The sequence below is a fragment of the Crocuta crocuta genome, unplaced genomic scaffold (assembly GCF_008692635.1).
Source record: "Crocuta crocuta isolate KB4526 unplaced genomic scaffold, BGI_CrCroc_1.0 scaffold342, whole genome shotgun sequence".
Classification (NCBI taxonomy): domain Eukaryota; kingdom Metazoa; phylum Chordata; class Mammalia; order Carnivora; family Hyaenidae; genus Crocuta; species Crocuta crocuta.
This window is the reverse complement of record NW_027532158.1, coordinates 630,804-648,593: the sequence shown is the minus strand read 5'-3', so window position 1 is coordinate 648,593 and position 17,790 is coordinate 630,804. Positions and strand designations below refer to the sequence as shown.

Genomic DNA, 17,790 nt, shown 5'->3' with positions numbered 1-17,790 from the left:
AATTAACGTAATTTTGTAAGACTTTCATTTCCTGCCAATTTCTAGATATGTTTCTCCCCCAGAAAAATTTAATTATTCTGAAATAATCAGTCCTATCAGAATAATCCAAATATTTTTTAAGAAGTTAATTTTTTAGAGTAGTTTTAGGTTTACAGCAAAATTGAGAGGAAGGTACAGTATTCTCCTCTATCCTCTGCCCACACACATGCATAGTCTCCCTCATTATCAACATCCCTTACCTAAATGGTACTTTTTTTTTTTTTAAACAAGGATGAGCCTACATTGACGCATAATCATCCCAAATCCATATTTACCTCAGAGTTCACTCTTGGTGTTGTGTATTCTATGAGGTTTGGACAACTGTTATATATCTGCCATTGTAATATACAAAGTATTTTCACTGTCCTAAAAATCTTCTGTGATCTGCCTATTTATCCTGTCTTCCCCTCTGTCATCCCATCTCTGAACTTTTCCCTGTCTCCATAATTTTGCCTTTTCCAAAATGTCATGTAATAGAATCTTTCAGATTGGCTTCTTTCACATTGTAGCATGCATTTATGCATTCTCCATATCTTTTCATGACATGACAGTTCTTTTTTTTTTTTTTTTTTAGCAGTGAATAAGATTTCCACTGTCTGGATGTAGTACAGTTTATTTACCCATTTACTCTACTAAAGGAAGCAACTTGGTTGCTTCCAAGTTTTGGCAATTATGGATAAATTTACTCCTTCTTGCACATGGATCTCCACATGTTTCAGCACCACTTGTGGAAGAGGCCTTCTTTACTCCATTGTATTTATATGTAGCCTTTGCTCCTTTGTCAAAGATGAATTGAGTGTATTAATGGAGGGCTATTTATAGGCTCTCTGTTGTTCTATTGATCTCTTTGTTCTTTTGTCAATTTCACAGTCTCAATTACTGTAGCTTTATTGTAAGTCTTCCAATCGGATAGTGTCAGTCCTTTAATTTTGCTCTTCTCCATCAATATTGTGCTAGCTATTTTGAGTCTTGCTGCCCTATATAAACATCTTGCCAATATTGAGTTCTTTTATCCATAAATATGGAATATCTCTCTATTAATTTACTTCTTTGATTACATCCATTGCAGCTTTGTAGTTTTCTTTATAGAATTCATATTCATATTTTGTTAGATTTATATGAGCATTTCATTTGGGGGGTGATAATGTAATCGGTATTGTGTTTTTAATTTCAGATTCTACTTGTTCATTATTGATATAAAGGGAAGCGATTTACTTTTGTATATTAACGTTGTATCCTACAACCTTATTATAATCACTTACTAGTGTCAGGGAGTTTTTCTTGTCACATCTTTTGGATTTTCTACCTAGATCATGTCATCTGTGAACAAAGAATATTTTATGTCTTCCTTCCCAGTTTATATACTTTTTATTTCATTTATTTACTGTGTTGCATTACCAAGGACTTCTAGTATAATGTTCAAAAGGATGGTCAAAAGGATGGTGAGAAGGGGCTTCCTTACCTTGTACCTAATCTTAGGGCGAAAGCTTCAGGTTTCTCACCAAGTATGATGTGTATTTGTAGGTTTTTTGTAGATATTCTTAATTTGAGAACATTCTCTATTCCTAGTTTACTGAGAGTTTTTATCATAAATGGGGGTTGGCATTTGTTAAGTGTTTTTTATGCATCTTTTGATATGACCATATGATTTTTATTTCTAATCTGTTGATGTGAAGCATTGCATTGATGGATTTTTGAATGTTGAACTAGACTTGTATACCTGGATTAAATCCCATTTGATCATAGTGTATAATTTATTAAATAATTTTAAAAATTCAATTTAAAAATTCACTTTTTTGCTTATGCTAGTATTTTATTGAGGAATTTTATATGTATGTTCATGAGAGATAGTACTTTCTATTTTCTCTTCTGGTCATGTCTTTTCTGGTTTTGGTTTTAGGGTAATTGTTGGCCTTGTAGAATAAGTTAGGAAGTATTCCCTCTGCTTCTATCTTCTGAAAGAGATTGTAAAAAACTAATATAATTTCTTCCTTAAATGTTAGGTAGAATTCACCAGTGAACCCATCTGGACCTGGTGCTTTCTGTTTTGGAGGGTTATTAACTATTGGTTGAATTTCTTTTATAGATATAGACTCATTCAAGTTGTATGTTTCTTCTTGTGTGAGTTTTGGCAGATTGTGTCTTTCAAGGAATTGGTCTATTTCATCTAGGTTACCAAATTTGGAGGCATAGAGTTGTCAATTTTAGAACATTTTCAAGAATTTCCATACCTTTTGGCTATCATGGATAATGCTGTGATACACAATTACTTACAAGTTTCATCGTGAGCATGTGTTTTTATCCTTTATAGGATTCAACAGATGTTCATTAAATGCCCAGGGATACTACTGATTTTTTTCTGTTCTTTGAGTATGCCTTCTGGTCTTAACATGTGAAGGCTAGACCTATTTCATTTTTTTTCACATTGTTGAAAATGGTCTTATTTTACTTCTGTCTAGATTGCTGAAGTCTCTTGCCAAAAAATCACAAAGCCATATCTTTTTAATGTGTATGATTTATATTTATTTTGCTCTTTCTACCATATGATGGCAGTGTTAAACAGTCTCTGGAGACTAGTGAGGGCATTAATTGTGTGTGAATGTGTGAGTATGCATGTATGTTAGAAAATATCTATTGAGGGGTGCCTGGTGGCTTAGTCGGTTAAGCGTCCGACTTTCGCTTAGGTCATGATCTCGCGGTTCGTGGGTTCGAGCCCCGCGTCAGGCTCTGTGCTGACTGCCAGCTCAGCGCCTGGAGCCTGTTTCAGTCTATGACTCTCTCTCTCTCTGACCCTCCCCTGCTCACGCTGTCTCTCTCTCTCTCTCCTAGAAATAAATAAAAAAATAAAAAAAAAAAAAAAGAAAATATCTATTGAAAATAAAGTCTTGCATTTGCTAAGAAAAACTCTTAACATAAATAATGTACCAAAAGCTTACTTGATTATGTAAATTGCCAGGTTTTAAGTGATTGAGAATAATCAGTTTCCTTGTGTCCTAAACTGAGAAGATAGGCATATGCGTATTTGGTAGACATTTGTAGGGAATAATACTTTCCTTTGTTAACAAATTTCTTCTAATAGACCATATTATTTTTCTTAAGAGGAAGGTTTAGTGTCATTGTTTGTTCTGAGATTGTTGTTACTCTTTGAAGGTTCTTTCCTATTCATAAATTTCCTTATGGTAAGATTTATTAAAAGACTTTGAAGACCTATAGTAGTAATGTTATCTATTTTCTGTTAATTAAATATTAAGTTCTAGACCCAGATTTTAGTTATTGGAAATAAAGTATATGACTAAAGACATTCCCACCAATAATATTTAAATCATGCAACCATTTTTACATATTTTCAGGAATTTAAAAATGACTTTGTAATATGAATATTGACTTTTTATAACTTGTCTCTTGCCAGATGATGGAGCTAGCCAGAGTGACTCCGTTACTGAGACTGCCATGACACTACCAAGTGAATCCAGAGTCAATGTACATTCCATCGTCACATTAAAAATATTAGACTATAGGTATGTAATGTTCTTAAACACTGCATAACACATAGGAAACTTTGAGAAATAATCCTTCAGAGAAAAGGACATTGGTAACAGAGAACTCATCAGAGTGCATTAGTACTTAAAGTAATAGTGATTGTAAAACCAGTGATGAGATAAAAGCATATTAAAAGTGCAGTGAACTTAAATGCCCATTCCTTAGGTGCTTTGTGTTTATTACACTTAAGAGGTAGATAGATGGCTATTAATATTGAAATTATATAATAATGAACCATTTTATTATTATCAAAAATAAAAGAGTGACTGTACTGGTTGGTAATAAATTTTGACTGAGTAACCACCATCAAGAGAGAATTTTATATTGCAAGGAAATAAGTATCATTTAGTTAATGAAGAATTGAAGCAGGCAAAGCTTGAGAGATTGTACCCCTTTAATAAATCTAAGCCAAATAATATGTCATAATAATATTATGCCCTAGTATACATATATTAAACCTGAAATAATTGTAATACTGGTATATACATTGAGATAAAAGCCTAAACATTTTTATGTTATGGAAGTGTACTCAACTGGGGAAAGAAGATACTTACGTCCAGGTTGGGAGGGGTTGGCAAGTCTTTTTTCAGTACTATCTAGGCAACAATGACAAAACTAACCAATACTGTCAAAGCTCCTATAGTGGTTGGCTCCTGTCTGGGTATTATAATGATAATACAAAAGAATACAGACTCAGGTTCAAGGCAGGTGACTAGATTTATTCAGGTTACCTAACAGCCAGCATCCGTGTCTGGCCTTTGCCTTGCTGTATCAGTAGGAACCAGCTTCTCAGCAGTCAGGATACCATTTGTATTTCAGATCTGTTGTTTCATTCACGTTGTTTTTACCTCTAGTCTGACACTCTTAAATGTATGTAGAAATCACTGCTTTAAGCCAAATTCCCTTTTTGTCACTATAACACAAGATAGTACTCTTCCATACTTAAATTTGTATCCCTCTTCTCTCATAGTATTAACATGGAGACTTAGCATATCTTCTTTACACATAATATACCCATTTATTCAGTAGATATTTTCGAACCTACTAGGTATCAAATCCTATGCTAAGTGTCATAATACACCAAATAATGATGAGACAGACTTGATTCCTCCTTAGAATTTTTTTTTTCTCTGCCTTTATTCCCTCAGTCCTTAAATGGATACCATTTATTGAGTCCCTATTCTGTGCTGGGCACTGTACTAGATATTTTACAGATACTGTTGCTTTGAATCCTGCAAACAGTCTATAAAGTAATATTGAGACAATTTTATTTAAGATAACCATTCCCACTTTTTAAAGTCAGAGATATCACAGAAGTGTTATAAAGATAGCACCAAAGACCATACATCTTAGATTGTTTTGATTCTAAATTTATTGTAATTTATTTTCCTTTATTTAAGAGACTTTAATTGGAAAGGAGTATTCCATTTAAAATATAAATGAATTCCCAATCTCAAGGCATAAATGCCTTCAACTAAATTTTTTAAAAGAGCATGACTCTTCAGTGTTTGATTAAATCAGTTCCCTGTGACTTGAGCATTTCTGATGGAAAAGTTAAAAATGCTGCATCTGCACAATAGAAAATAGGCCCTGAAAGCAGAGGTAGAAGGCATAAAAACCGAAATTTTAGCTGTCTTTTTACCTACCTATAATACAATGCCTTTCTTACAAGTTCCTCTATATTACACATTATATGTAATAATTGTTTTCTTGTCTATACAGTCATTAATTTGGCATTCCATCAATAATTTTTTAAGTGGATGATGTATTAGGCATTGAAAATTGTAAAAGAATAATATAAATGGCTAATTATAGTAAATCCACAAATGTCAGAGTACCACTGTACTTTCATTTAAGATTAAATGTACACTTTCTTGAAAATTTTATTGAAAAGGAAACTTATTTACAGTATACATTATACATTTGCAAAAATTCTGGAACACATAACAATGAATAACTCTTCAGATTCTAATTTCACAGAACTGAAGCTAAGAGAAAGTATATTACAAAGTTCCTTTAATAGTAAGACCAGGGATAGTTTGATCTAAGGCCACTACCCTGTCTACTTTGTCACATGCTAAAGGACAGAGAAATTGGTTTAGGTTATGAGAAAACAGTTTAGTATAATGTTGAACTCTTAGAAAATGATTGTTACCTTGTCGTTAACTATATACCATATAAAGTTGGCAGATAATCCCTGTTAGAGATTTTTAAGAAAAGGGATGACAACAGTTTTAAAATTATAGCTTTAGTTCTATTCTGAGGTAGAGGAATCCATTTACTAATTACTATCTATTTATGATATGACTTCTAAACATCTTAGACTCTGAAGATACATCTGTTTTTATTCATATGGAGAATGTGAATGCTCAGAAGGTATGATACAATGTATTATGATACAATATGTTGTCTGAATTCTTAATGGTAACATTTTGTGAGTTGGCAAGTTTTTGTGGTATTCTTTACAGAACTTCAAAATAATCTTTGTAACCAACTGCCATGAAAAATCTTATAAAATCTTTAAAGTCCTTTAAAAGTGAAAAGTAATAACTTCCTGGACTGTTAAGAATGATGCATTTTAAACCATTTTCCATTTAGTGATAAACAAACAACTTTGATTCCTGATGAAGTATTTGATGCTGTAAAAAGCAACATTGTCACTTCTGTTAACTTCAGTAAGAATCAGCTATGTGAAATTCCTAAAAGGTGAGAATTGCTCATGATGTCATTTCTATTAAGCTGTGACTCATTCTCAGTGATGTTTGAGCCTCAGTGCCAAGAATAATTATTTTTCACAGTTTTTTAATTTGAAAGTATATGTATATATTTTTTTTATTATTGTTACTTGAGGGATTTAGCAAAATTCACCTAAGCATATTCTGAGACACACTAACATTTGTCCTGAGAGGTGTTTAGGTATAGGTATTAGAATTTTAGGTATTAGAAATTACTGATTGGTATTAGATATAATATAAATAGGTATTAGAATTATTATACCTATACTAGAACATACCTATAAGTAGTCATTAGAATTATTGAAAGCATAAGTTACTTTTTGCAGGTCCATGCGGCTTAATAGGAATTTTCACTTTGAGCTTCATGTTAGTGATGTACCAAGCCACTGAATTTTCCCACTGGTAGTAAAAGCAGAACAGATTGAATCCTGTTAATATTTTCCTCCCAAAAGAGGATTCTTGACTTCTAAATATTAGGAGTCATGTGCATTGTACTTTGTACTATTCAGTATATCTTTGCTGATATTAATTATAGCAAAATCTTTAAGTTATGAGAGAAAATTAATTTACTCTAATGTTGAACTTTTAATTTTTTTATATTTATTTTTTTAATGTTTATTTATTTTTGAGAGAGAGAGAGAGAGAGTGCGAGCAGGGGAGGGGCAGAGAGAGAGGGAGACACAGAATCCAAAACAGGCTCTATGCTGTCAGAACAGAGCCTGATGCGGGGCTCAGACTCACAGACTGTGAGGTCGTGAAACCAAGAGTCAGACTCTCAACGGACAGAGCCACCCAGGCGCCCCAGAGAATGCAGATCTTAAAAGACAATTAACTTTGAGATTCTGTTGCAAAAGGAGAACTAGTTCATCTCTTGTTTAAAGGGTTCCGAGGGTGTTTGACAAAATAACTAAGCACTTAAATTTGCTCTCAGGATAAGTTTGCCTTGGAGATCCTGGATCAAAACTGGGAATGAAGATGGAAGGAGTTAAAAGATACCACCTTATAACTTATTTTTTCATTTTACCTGACAATCTGGTTATTCATATGCAAAACAGTTTGGTATTCTTTTACCTCTGTTATTTCCTCATATTTTTTTTTAGCAATTTAGAGAGCCAAAGAAGAAAGAATGTAAAGACATACCTTGATCTAGAGTTTCTGAGTCAGTTTCCCTCTTTCTTAAATTTTTATTTCACAAGTCACAGTCACTATATTATTTCCTGATTGTGAAAATAATACTTATTCATAAAATTGAACTAAATGAAGGGTCAGATCGTTTCTATTTATTTTTTATTCTGATTTATTCTATTCATGGCATGTTTTATTTCAAGCTATTTCCCATTTACATTTATATCTACCATTTGTGTCTCAGCTGGTTTATTTGTCGTGTTTCCCTATGTTGTAAACAAGACTTTTAAAATCTAATTTATCTTGGGGCGCCTGGGTGGTTCAATCATTTGAGCACCGGTCTTTGATTTCGGCTTGGGTTGTGTTCCCAGGGTTGTGAGATAGAGCCCCATGTCAGGTTCCATGGTGAGTGTGGAGCCTACTTGGGATTCTCTCTCTCTCTCTCTCTCTCTCTCTCTCTCTCTCTCCCCCTCTCTCTCTCCCCCCCTCCCCTTACTCACTCCCACTCTCTACCTCTCTCCCATTTGTACTCTCTCTCTTGCTCTCTAAAAAAAAATACTAAAAATAAATAAAATACAATCTGGGGCACCTAGATGGCTCAGTCGGTTGAGCATCTGACTTTGGCTCAGGTCATGATCTCACAGTTTGTGGGTTCGAGCCCTGCATTGGGCTCTGTGCTGACAGCTCAGAGCCTGGACCCTGTTTCAGATTCTGTACCTCCCTCTCTCTGACCCTCCCCTGCTCATGCTGTCTCTCTTTCAGAAATAAATAAAATATTAAAAATTTTTTAAAATACAATCTAATTTATCTATAGACCACAGGTTAAATATGGCAATAAGTAAAGGAAAACATTCTGTTTCTTTAGGCCAGATTTCCAGGAGAATTCCTAAAAGGGGTATGGCTCTCAAGATAAATCTCCAAAAACTTTCCAAATTTTTTTTATCAGTTACTTATCCAAACTCATCCTTCTTAGCAGTTGATACTTTCTTTCTTATTTCTCTTTGCTAATATGATAGAAAAAAATGATTTATAGTTATAGCTTAACTTACATTTCTAAGCAAATAGTATATAACATTTCTTGTTATTATAGTTACGTTAGTAGCTAGCTTTAAAATGACTAATGTTGATGAGGCTTGCTTAGAAATGTTTAAGTCTTTGACTTAAATTGCTTAGTCGTGACACCAAACCTAGGAATTAACTTAATGTTTTCTTATATTCATGATTAATATAATGATAATTTGGACAAAAAATACTTTACTTGAAAATGTTGACATATCATAGTTAGAAAAGACTGTGAAGTACTCAGATACTAAGAATCTTATATTATGCAGTCTAAAAAGAAAACTACTATGATACAGAATACACTTCCAAATTGAAATTTTGTGAAAAAAGTAAAAGTTATAGAGAATCTTTTTTTTTAAATTTTTATTTATTTTTGAGAGAGTGAGACAGCGTGAGTGGGAGAGGGCAGAGAGAAAAGGAAACACAGAATGTGAAGCCGGCTCCAGGCTCTGAGTGTCAGCACAGAGCCCAATGCGGGGCTGAACTCATGAGCCGTGAGATCATGACCTTAGCTGAAGTTGGACAGTTAACTGACTGAGCCACCCAGACGCCCCTAGAAAATCTTAATTAGCAAATTAAGCATATTTCCCCCCTGTGGTCTGCTTATGGTTTTGAAGTTCTGACAGTGAATTAAACGGCTAAAAGTTTAAAATCATTTTTTTTTTCAGGATTGTGGAACTGAAGGAAATGGTTTCTGATGTCAATCTCAGTTTTAATAAGCTTTCCTCAATATCCTTGGATTTATGTATGCTTCAAAAATTGACTTTTTTAGACCTCAGGTATTTATTAATGCTATAGTGTTGCTTTTTCATTATAACGTGTCTTTGAGTTTTGGCTAACATTTGCCCTTACTCTCATGTGTCCTAAGCAATTGTGGAAATTGCTCTTTAGGTCATTAGTATCATTTTAGGACAAATCTGAAATTAAGCATTTAGGAAATATTTTAATCAAACATCTATCATTTGTAGGCAGTTTATAAGTTAAATAATACTTATTTAAAAAATTAGAAAATATGAACACATTCTTTAAATTCCTGCTTAAGCAAGGTTACAGATAACTTGTGGAAAGTGTTTCGCACTGTTCCTTTCCTGAAAATGAATTAAAACTGTCAAAATCCTCTGCTGGCACAGCAGCTAGGATGGCTTCTCTTAAACAGAAGCTTTGTGGTTTGAAATATTATATTAAATATGCAAGGCCAGAAATAAAGAAAAAGAACAGGCTGAATGGCAACAAAAGGAAAGAAACCTTTTAAGGCTCTGCAGAGGTAGTAGGAGTTTAATTTAAATATGTCCTAAGTTGAAGATACAGGATCAGAATTGTCACAGTTCTTTGAGGTTAATAATAAATGGCTCAGGGATAGATAGTCATTTATTTGTTTGGGCTTTAAGTCTTTATTTGTTAACTATATCTCTATTATCTGGGCTTCCTACTCCTATACTGTTACTAGGTATGCTTTTAATTTATTCAAGGTATAGGTCCTCTTATTCTGCTCAAACATAGGCAGATAACAAGCCAAGTTATATCTGTTTGAAGATTTATTCTCAATTCTACCTATAGAGGCCTTTTTTTATTTTTTGCTTATGGGATTAAAGCAAATCTGTTACTACTCTGCTCCTATTAATTGTAGAATTGCTTCTGTTTTGAGTTGGCAGTTACACTGGCAGAGCAATGTAAAACCGTATTTTAGTTCAGTATTAATGGAGCAGAGAGAATGAATTCATGTACTCCTTGCTATCTTTATTTTTGTTCCAATCTTCATTGTGCGTGCGCATGTATATGCATGCCATTGTCTATAACTATTACCTTCAGGTTTCTAATTAAGTGACTAATATACACTTTTATATCTGATAACAGTAGTTATTTATGACCCTAGGAGAAGGATAGAAATCTGCAATGGGTTATTCAGTACAACTTAAAGACAGTAACTGGAGAAAAGTACAGAGAAAAGAAAAAAAGAACCTAGGTTTATAAAGTATGACTTAACATATTAGGCTTGTCTTTGAATGTAAAGAAATTTAGAGAAAATTATTCAACTAATAGGTAGCCATCTAGTTGGATATAATTTTCTCACAAATATTTTCTATTATTAGTAATTATATAGGTTCTAGAATCCTTCTACTTTCTTATTAACCTTTCTTTTAATATTGTTCCCAGATCCTTCCAACAATGAGATTCTGTTTACTGCCGTGTTTCATTATAAGATTCTAAAAAAACAAAAAACAAAAACAAAAAACGTATGCATTGTGCAAACTGAAATTATAAACGTAGAGTTGAAATGGACTTGCTTAATGCTTACGTGGTGGAAAGCTCCAAATTTCTAAATATGTAGAATCTCATTATTTTTCCTGTCTTTTTTTTTTTTCATATTTCTGCTTAGAATAGAATTTCATGTCTGTGTGTAAGATTTGTGTATTAAACACCAATCAAATATTTGTGGCATCAAATACTGTGATATTTATAGTCTTGATCTCAAGGGCCCTATCTGTGAGAAGTATTGCTGAGCTCACTTTGAAGAAGATAAGGGATTAGTTTACAGTGTTGCCCTATTAAATCTATTATTAAGGAGTTGGTTGTTTTGTCAATTGGTTTCATATTGGTATAAGGATTTGGCTTACTAATCAAATACCTGAGGCAGCTGACTGATTCAGAATTCTCAGGACTTAGCCTTAATGAGATAAATCAAGGACTGAGAAACTGAGCTACATAATTTTTTTTTAATCTGATCAACACTTTAATTATAAATTAAAGTCATACTAATTTCCAAACTTTGTAAATTATCTTTTCTTTCCAACTTAGGAACAATTTTTTAAATTCTTTGCCTGAAGAAATGGGATCACTGATAAGACTGCAAACAATTAATCTTTCCTTTAACAGGTAAGAGACAGAACAGACTAATCCATGACGAAGGATATTTCTGTGGAGAATTTGTAGGTTTTACTAGAGAATACAGCTAAAAGAGCCAAATAAAACAGCCCCATGTGTTTACTTTATTTAAATATTCAGGCCTATTTTCATTTTATTCTACTTAGAATTAAAAAGTGATATTGCGGGGCACCTGGGTGGCTCAGTCGGTTAAGCATCCGACTTCGGCTCAGGTCATGATCTCACAGTTCATGGGTTCAAGCCCCGCGTCGGGCTCTGTGCTGACAGCTCAGAGCCTGGAGCCTGTTTCAGATTCTTTGCCTCCCCCTCTCTCTGACCCTCTCCTGCTCATGTTGTCTCTCTCTCTCAGGGAAAAAAAAAAAAACACATTAAAAATCAATGATTAGAAGTTAAGTAACTCACTTTAATAGTTTCACATAAATAGTAAATTATAGATCTGGGGTTTGAGCCCAGGTGGTTTGCCTCCAGGGGTTGGGCTCTTAACAACTATGTCATAGTGTCCCTGTGATGAAAATTGATTGTGGTAACAGTCTAAATATTAATAGCTAACATTTACTACTGTATTCCTACTGAAATAGAATCAGTCCTTATAACAAGTGTATAAGTTTAATACATTTATTCTTCCTCATTTGCAGTTAACGAGGCTAAGGCACAGTGATGTGACTAAAATACTGCTTCTTTAAATTTTTGTTCTGTTTGCTTCATTATTGCTCATGCTTTCTCATGTGTAGGTTATATCATTGTTGTCATTATTTAAAAATATATGCGCTTCTCAGATCTCTGCTAATTTTTATTTGTGAATTGAACTATTGGTTCTCTGTTGAGCTGTCACTCAAACTGTCAAGCAATGTGTTTGGGGAGATGGGAAAAGCTAACCCTAACTTCCGTGTTAACAGGTGAGCTACATCTTTTTAAATTACCTTGTTCATGCATTGGTGTAGAAGAAGAGGAAGGACCGCATAGGGGCAGTTCAGTCCATCTGTACTCCTAGTTATTCACTCTCCAGTCCCTCTGGAACTCCACAGCTGCCTTGAGTGTATCCTTTGCTATTCTTTCTCTTCTCTTCTTTTCTTTTTTGTCTCTTTTCTTTTCTCTTCTCTTCTTTCTCTCCCTTTCTCTGTTTCCCTCTCTCCCTCTCCCTTTTCTTCTCCCTTTCCTTCTCTTCCTCCCTCCCTCCCTCCCTCTCTCTCTCTCTCCCTTCCTTCCTTCCTTCCTTCCTTCCTTCCTTCCTTCCTTCCTTCCTTCCTTCCTTTCTTTCTTTCTTTCTTTCTTTCTTTCTTTCTTTCTTTCTTTATCAAGGCAGTAAAAGAAGGCCAGTATGTGGAAATAAAAAGCCCACAATTATAAAACTCTCCTTCAGCCTATCCCTTGTCTTCTCTAGTCCATGCCACGGTTTATCTCACACTGAAACCAAACCAGCCTCTGTCCCCCAAAAGATCCTCAATAATGTGGCATTAATTGCTGAGAGCCGTCAGCCTTCCCTTCTTTCTTGTGACATCTTCAGTGTTGCTTTGGATAAGGAAGCAGCAGCCTATATTAGTTTGTCATCTTTTCAAGAACCAAGAATACACTCATTTGGAAGCTTCAGTCAAAGCAAAATACAAATCTCTAACCTTTACTTCATATATTGGCAGTAATTCTGTCTCATAAGAAGTAAAAGTGAACTAAAGAATACCTACATGGAGACATTTTAGAGAGAATCTCAGGAGGATTTCCTTGTTTCTTAAATGTGAAGAGAAAAACATGGGAGGAAAACATTGTTGGATTTACACAATAAGTAGAAAATGTTACAAATCTGTCCACTTAACATATATTTCAAGGTTTCCAAAATCAGTTGATTTTCTTGACAGTTGGAAGATAGGACTTATACCAAATATAAAATAAATTACACTAAAGAAAACTACACCATGATAACAGACTTAGATCGTCTGTTTGAAGGAATGATTTTGCTTTGATTCTAATATATTTAGGTGTTCTGTTCATATTTTAATAGGTTCAAAATACTACCTGAAGTTCTGTATCACATCCCCACACTTGAAACAATTTTGATTAGTAACAATCAGGTTGGATCTGTGGACCCTCAGAAAATGAAGGCAATGGAAAATCTGATCACATTGGATCTTCAGAATAATGACCTCCTACAAATTCCACCAGAGCTTGGTAATTGTGTGAACCTAAGGTAGCTACACCATTCTACGAAATTTTTCCATTGATTTTATTCATTTGTAAGGGTTTTTTTTTCTTCTCTTATTGAGGTACTTTTACAGGACATTTGAAGTAAAAATTTGATGTGTTAAAAATAACAGGTAACAAAATCCACAGTACCAATTCTGCTTTTCAGGTTTTAGCAAATATAAAATTTTTAGTTTTGCTTATATGGTGTAATATAGTGTAGTAACTGTTTTGTGATACTTTTGTCATCACTATATGTGTATATAACTTGAAACTTCACTGCGTAAAAATGTCAATTGTGCATGTAAGGTTTTTTAAAATCTGTTACAGACTGGCACCATTTATCTCAAGCCCAGCATGGTCTTCCTTATTCTTTGTGTTAGCTGTTACTTCAGCCTCAAATGCCTTTACCCTGCTTTTATCAGTAATCAACTTAAATATCATCTTTGAAAACCTTCCCTTTTCTCCACACAGTCAGTCCCTCCTCTGATTTTCTATCCTGCTTTGTTTGGACATTTATACCATTTCTTTTACCTCGTTTAGAAAAGAGTTGTCCCAGTGCCTAGAACACAGTAAGCACCCAATAAGTGCTGGTTAAATGAATATAAAGTGAGTTTGAGATGTCAACAGAAAGCCAAGTGCTTAAGCAGAATGTTTCAGAAGTAATTTAGTTGTTGAAACTGATGGTGGTTTGGCATATTAGGGCGCACTGGCATCTGCTTTCCTACCTTGTATTGGTGTTTGTAGGAGTAAAATACTGTTGGTTCTCGTCCTGTGCAGTGGCTGTATTCTATAAAGTCTCTGTGAGCACCAGATTCATGAATACTTGAACCATTATTGCTTGGGAAGTATAGAGTTAGGAGTGTATAGTTAGTATGGAATATTTCGAGCCTCTGGTCAAATATTCATGAACCACTCAATACATAACCTTGTTCTCTGTATGTTTCTGTATTTAATGTTAATTCGTTAACATTTAACTAGCCAAATAATACTGTAATTCATGCCTGAAGAAGCTTTTCGTACACACGTATTTTCTCTGTAAGGCACACGACAGCCCTCTTGTGTTTAGGAAAACTAGACACTTCAGTCCACACTTGGCCAATTTTAAACATCTCTCACACATGAAGTACAAAAATGCAAAAAATGTTGTGTTAAGTAGACCGCAGAAAGGACACTTGATTATGAGAACTGACACAAAAAGGGAGAACATCACTTTGTTTAACCTCAGCTGAGAAGGTGCTTATTGATTGCCTCAAATTTTTTGCTGCCTTCGGGTATCCAAAAATGACCTCGAAAGTGCGATGCATATCAATTTAGGGTTACTAATAAATTCTAGTGGTAGGCAAGTTAGCGCATATGGAGTCTGTGCATAAGAAGGATTGACTGTATTAACTCCTTTTTATAAATAAAGAAAATCAGCCTTTAAAAGAATCCCCATGGACCATAAAAATGCTGAAGATATCATTTAGATCTACTGCATAATATGGTGTGAGTTGTTTGACTTTACACACTCGTTTGAAAATTAAAAGTCTCTTTATAATTTATTTCATTAATTATATAAAGAAATAAGTCAACCAGGCCTCAAATCTTAAATGGAACATTGTTTCAGCATACGTGAATAGATTTTGCATGGGTATCTGGTCAAGCAAGGCAGAGAGCAGACATGTGTTAATGTTTCCCAGGGTGGAGAGGGGCTATATTGACTACATTACAGTCCTTGGTGAGGGTACTTGTCAATACGCGTGAGTATGACTGAACCATGTTGTATATGGTCACTATACGATGGAGAAGATGGGTAAAATGGTGGTTCACAGCTCCTTTGTTTAATAGCTAAATGATCTTGGACATGTCTTTCTTACCTCTAACAACTTATGCTTCCTTATCTATTAAATAGGAATATTAATGCTGTCTACATCATAGGGTTGTAAGGTGATTAAGAGAGTCGGTGAATATAAGTTACTCAGTACAGTACCTTTCATATAATAAGTATTCACTTAATGTTGTTTGGGTTATTATCGTAGTTCTAATTCCACCTATTGAAATGCTTAGATTTGAAAGGGGACAAGCAGAAAAAAATACATACATTTTATTTAAATAATTGCAAATGAAATTAGAAGAAAAGCCTCCCTAGTGGAAAAAGTTGAAATAATACTATAAATACTCTCTTTTGTTTAGAACATTACTACTGGATGGAAATCCATTCCGAGTTCCTCGAGCAGCCGTATTGATGAAAGGGACAGCCGCTATTCTGGAATATTTGAGAGACCGGATTCCTACTTAAACTGGAGTTGTTTCATAAGCATGATCATGTTAATTCTTAGACTTCTTAACATTGATAAGTAATGTTTTTCTAAGGTATCGTGTGCATTTATGAAGGTGATAACCACATACAGTGTTAATGCATTTATTTTGATTGTTTTGCAGAAGATGTATCTTACTTTCATTCCTTATAAGATAGCAGTTTCTTCAAAAGTGAGTTTTTATTTAATGAAGTTTAATATTTTTATAATGACAAACCATTTTTGTAGAAGTGGGCTTTTTCTCCCCATTTCTCTTTGTGTTACATACAACACGACCAGTTGATTTGAATATGACCATCTAATTTCTACCTTTTTGTTACATACAAAATTGAATTGAATTTTATTCCAAGCTGTTCTTTGGTGTTTAAAAAAATAAGACTTTTCCTTACCCATGGTAAGACTTATGTAATATGGTTAGTCTTGGTATAAGTTTTAAATTAATATTCACTGTCTTGTTTTTGTTTTAATCCAGTTGAAATGTTTCTTTTCTAGCCTTTTGCTCATATCTTATGAAACCATTTTGTCAGAAATGTTACATGAGATGTAGCTATTGGTAGAGAAAACAGTAAAAGTGTTATAATTGTCCTCACAATTTTGAATTTAAAACTTGCAATGAAATGCATGCATTAATATATAATATGTCTATTCTTTTTTGTATCTTGGTAATAAGTTTCTATACAATAATCTAGTACTTCTGGATTCAAGAAATTTAAAGAGATTGGATCTACATACCTCCAAGTATGAGTGTTTAAAAATACCTTTTGTTCTTTTTAAGTACTGAAGACCTTATTTCATTAATTCTATGGATATCAGCAACAGAGTATAACTAATAACGTATAGTACTTAGAAATCTTGACATATACTTTCTTAAATACTTACTAAGCAGGTATTTGTACACATAATCTATTCTTTTGGTGTGTTCTACTCTAAATTTGTGCAACTTTTTTATTTCCAGAGTCTTACTTTTCAAATTTGCTTCTAATCTTCATAAGACTGAACCTATAGTTAATGTGGTAATTTTCTAAAAGAGAATTTGTTATAGGTTAACTTGATTTAGTAAAAATAAAATATAAACATTTTTATTTACACAAAAAATACCAGAAGTAGGCTGATCAGTCATTATGAAACTTACCATGTGAATCTATTAAGTAGCCAATCAACAGGGAGTATATTAATTTATATAGACAGATAGATAGATAGGTAGGTAGGTAGCTTTTGGGTGATTGAGACATGCTCATATTATGGGGGAAAAAAACCACTGCTTATTAACAAGGATCAATAGCTACATGTCCATAATAAAAGTTATATTTTTCAAATATTGCTTATAATGGTTATGTTTTTGGTTTAAAAGAAACATGCCTTTTTCACGCTACAACTCTGGCTAAGAAATCTGCTTTGATATTAAACAAAAGACACTTTACAATAAGGTGACATTTTATTATTTATACAATAAAGAGACTTTTATGTTATTCAAAACACATTTTTAAATACTGAAAAAGTTGAGTACACCAAAGCCGAAAAATGGCTCTGCTATACACTGCACAGCATTATTTTAGTCCCTGTATTTTGTATCTGTACAGAAAGCATCTTCAAAATGCATTCTAATCACATTTTACACCTTTACCAATTAGTGTCAGTACATAAAATAAACTGGAGAATACAGCTTGCATTTGCAAATTAACTGACAAAGTAATTTCACTGATTTAGTAAATTTAAAATATAGATTCATAGGACTCCTTTGCACATAAAATGAAGCAGCTTTCAAGGTCATTATGGTCTCATACTGCAAAAAAAAAAAAACCCATTAAGTACATTCACAATCTATGTTAATAAAGTAGTAAATATGTCTTCATTCAGCTTTTATTTACATCAGTATGTAGTTTAACTAAAAAGTACTGTTAATTGTGATACAGTTTTTTAACACATACAAAAAT

At 33.5% G+C, this 17,790-nt stretch overlaps 1 protein-coding gene across 1 annotated transcript in view; it reads left to right on the top strand.

Annotated features, from left to right (window-relative positions):
* The window catches only part of LRRC40 (leucine rich repeat containing 40), a 46,297-nt gene extending 29,125 nt beyond the window's left edge, over positions 1-17,172 (top strand). The window contains exons 10-15 of the mRNA XM_077776419.1: positions 3,449-3,557; positions 6,178-6,285; positions 9,170-9,280; positions 11,298-11,375; positions 13,378-13,563; positions 15,732-17,172. Coding sequence (XP_077632545.1) covers positions 3,449-3,557; positions 6,178-6,285; positions 9,170-9,280; positions 11,298-11,375; positions 13,378-13,563; positions 15,732-15,837 — 698 coding nt within the window. The 3' untranslated portion in view covers positions 15,838-17,172. The remainder of the gene's footprint in view (positions 1-3,448; positions 3,558-6,177; positions 6,286-9,169; positions 9,281-11,297; positions 11,376-13,377; positions 13,564-15,731) is intronic.
* The last annotated feature ends 618 nt before the right edge of the window (positions 17,173-17,790 follow it).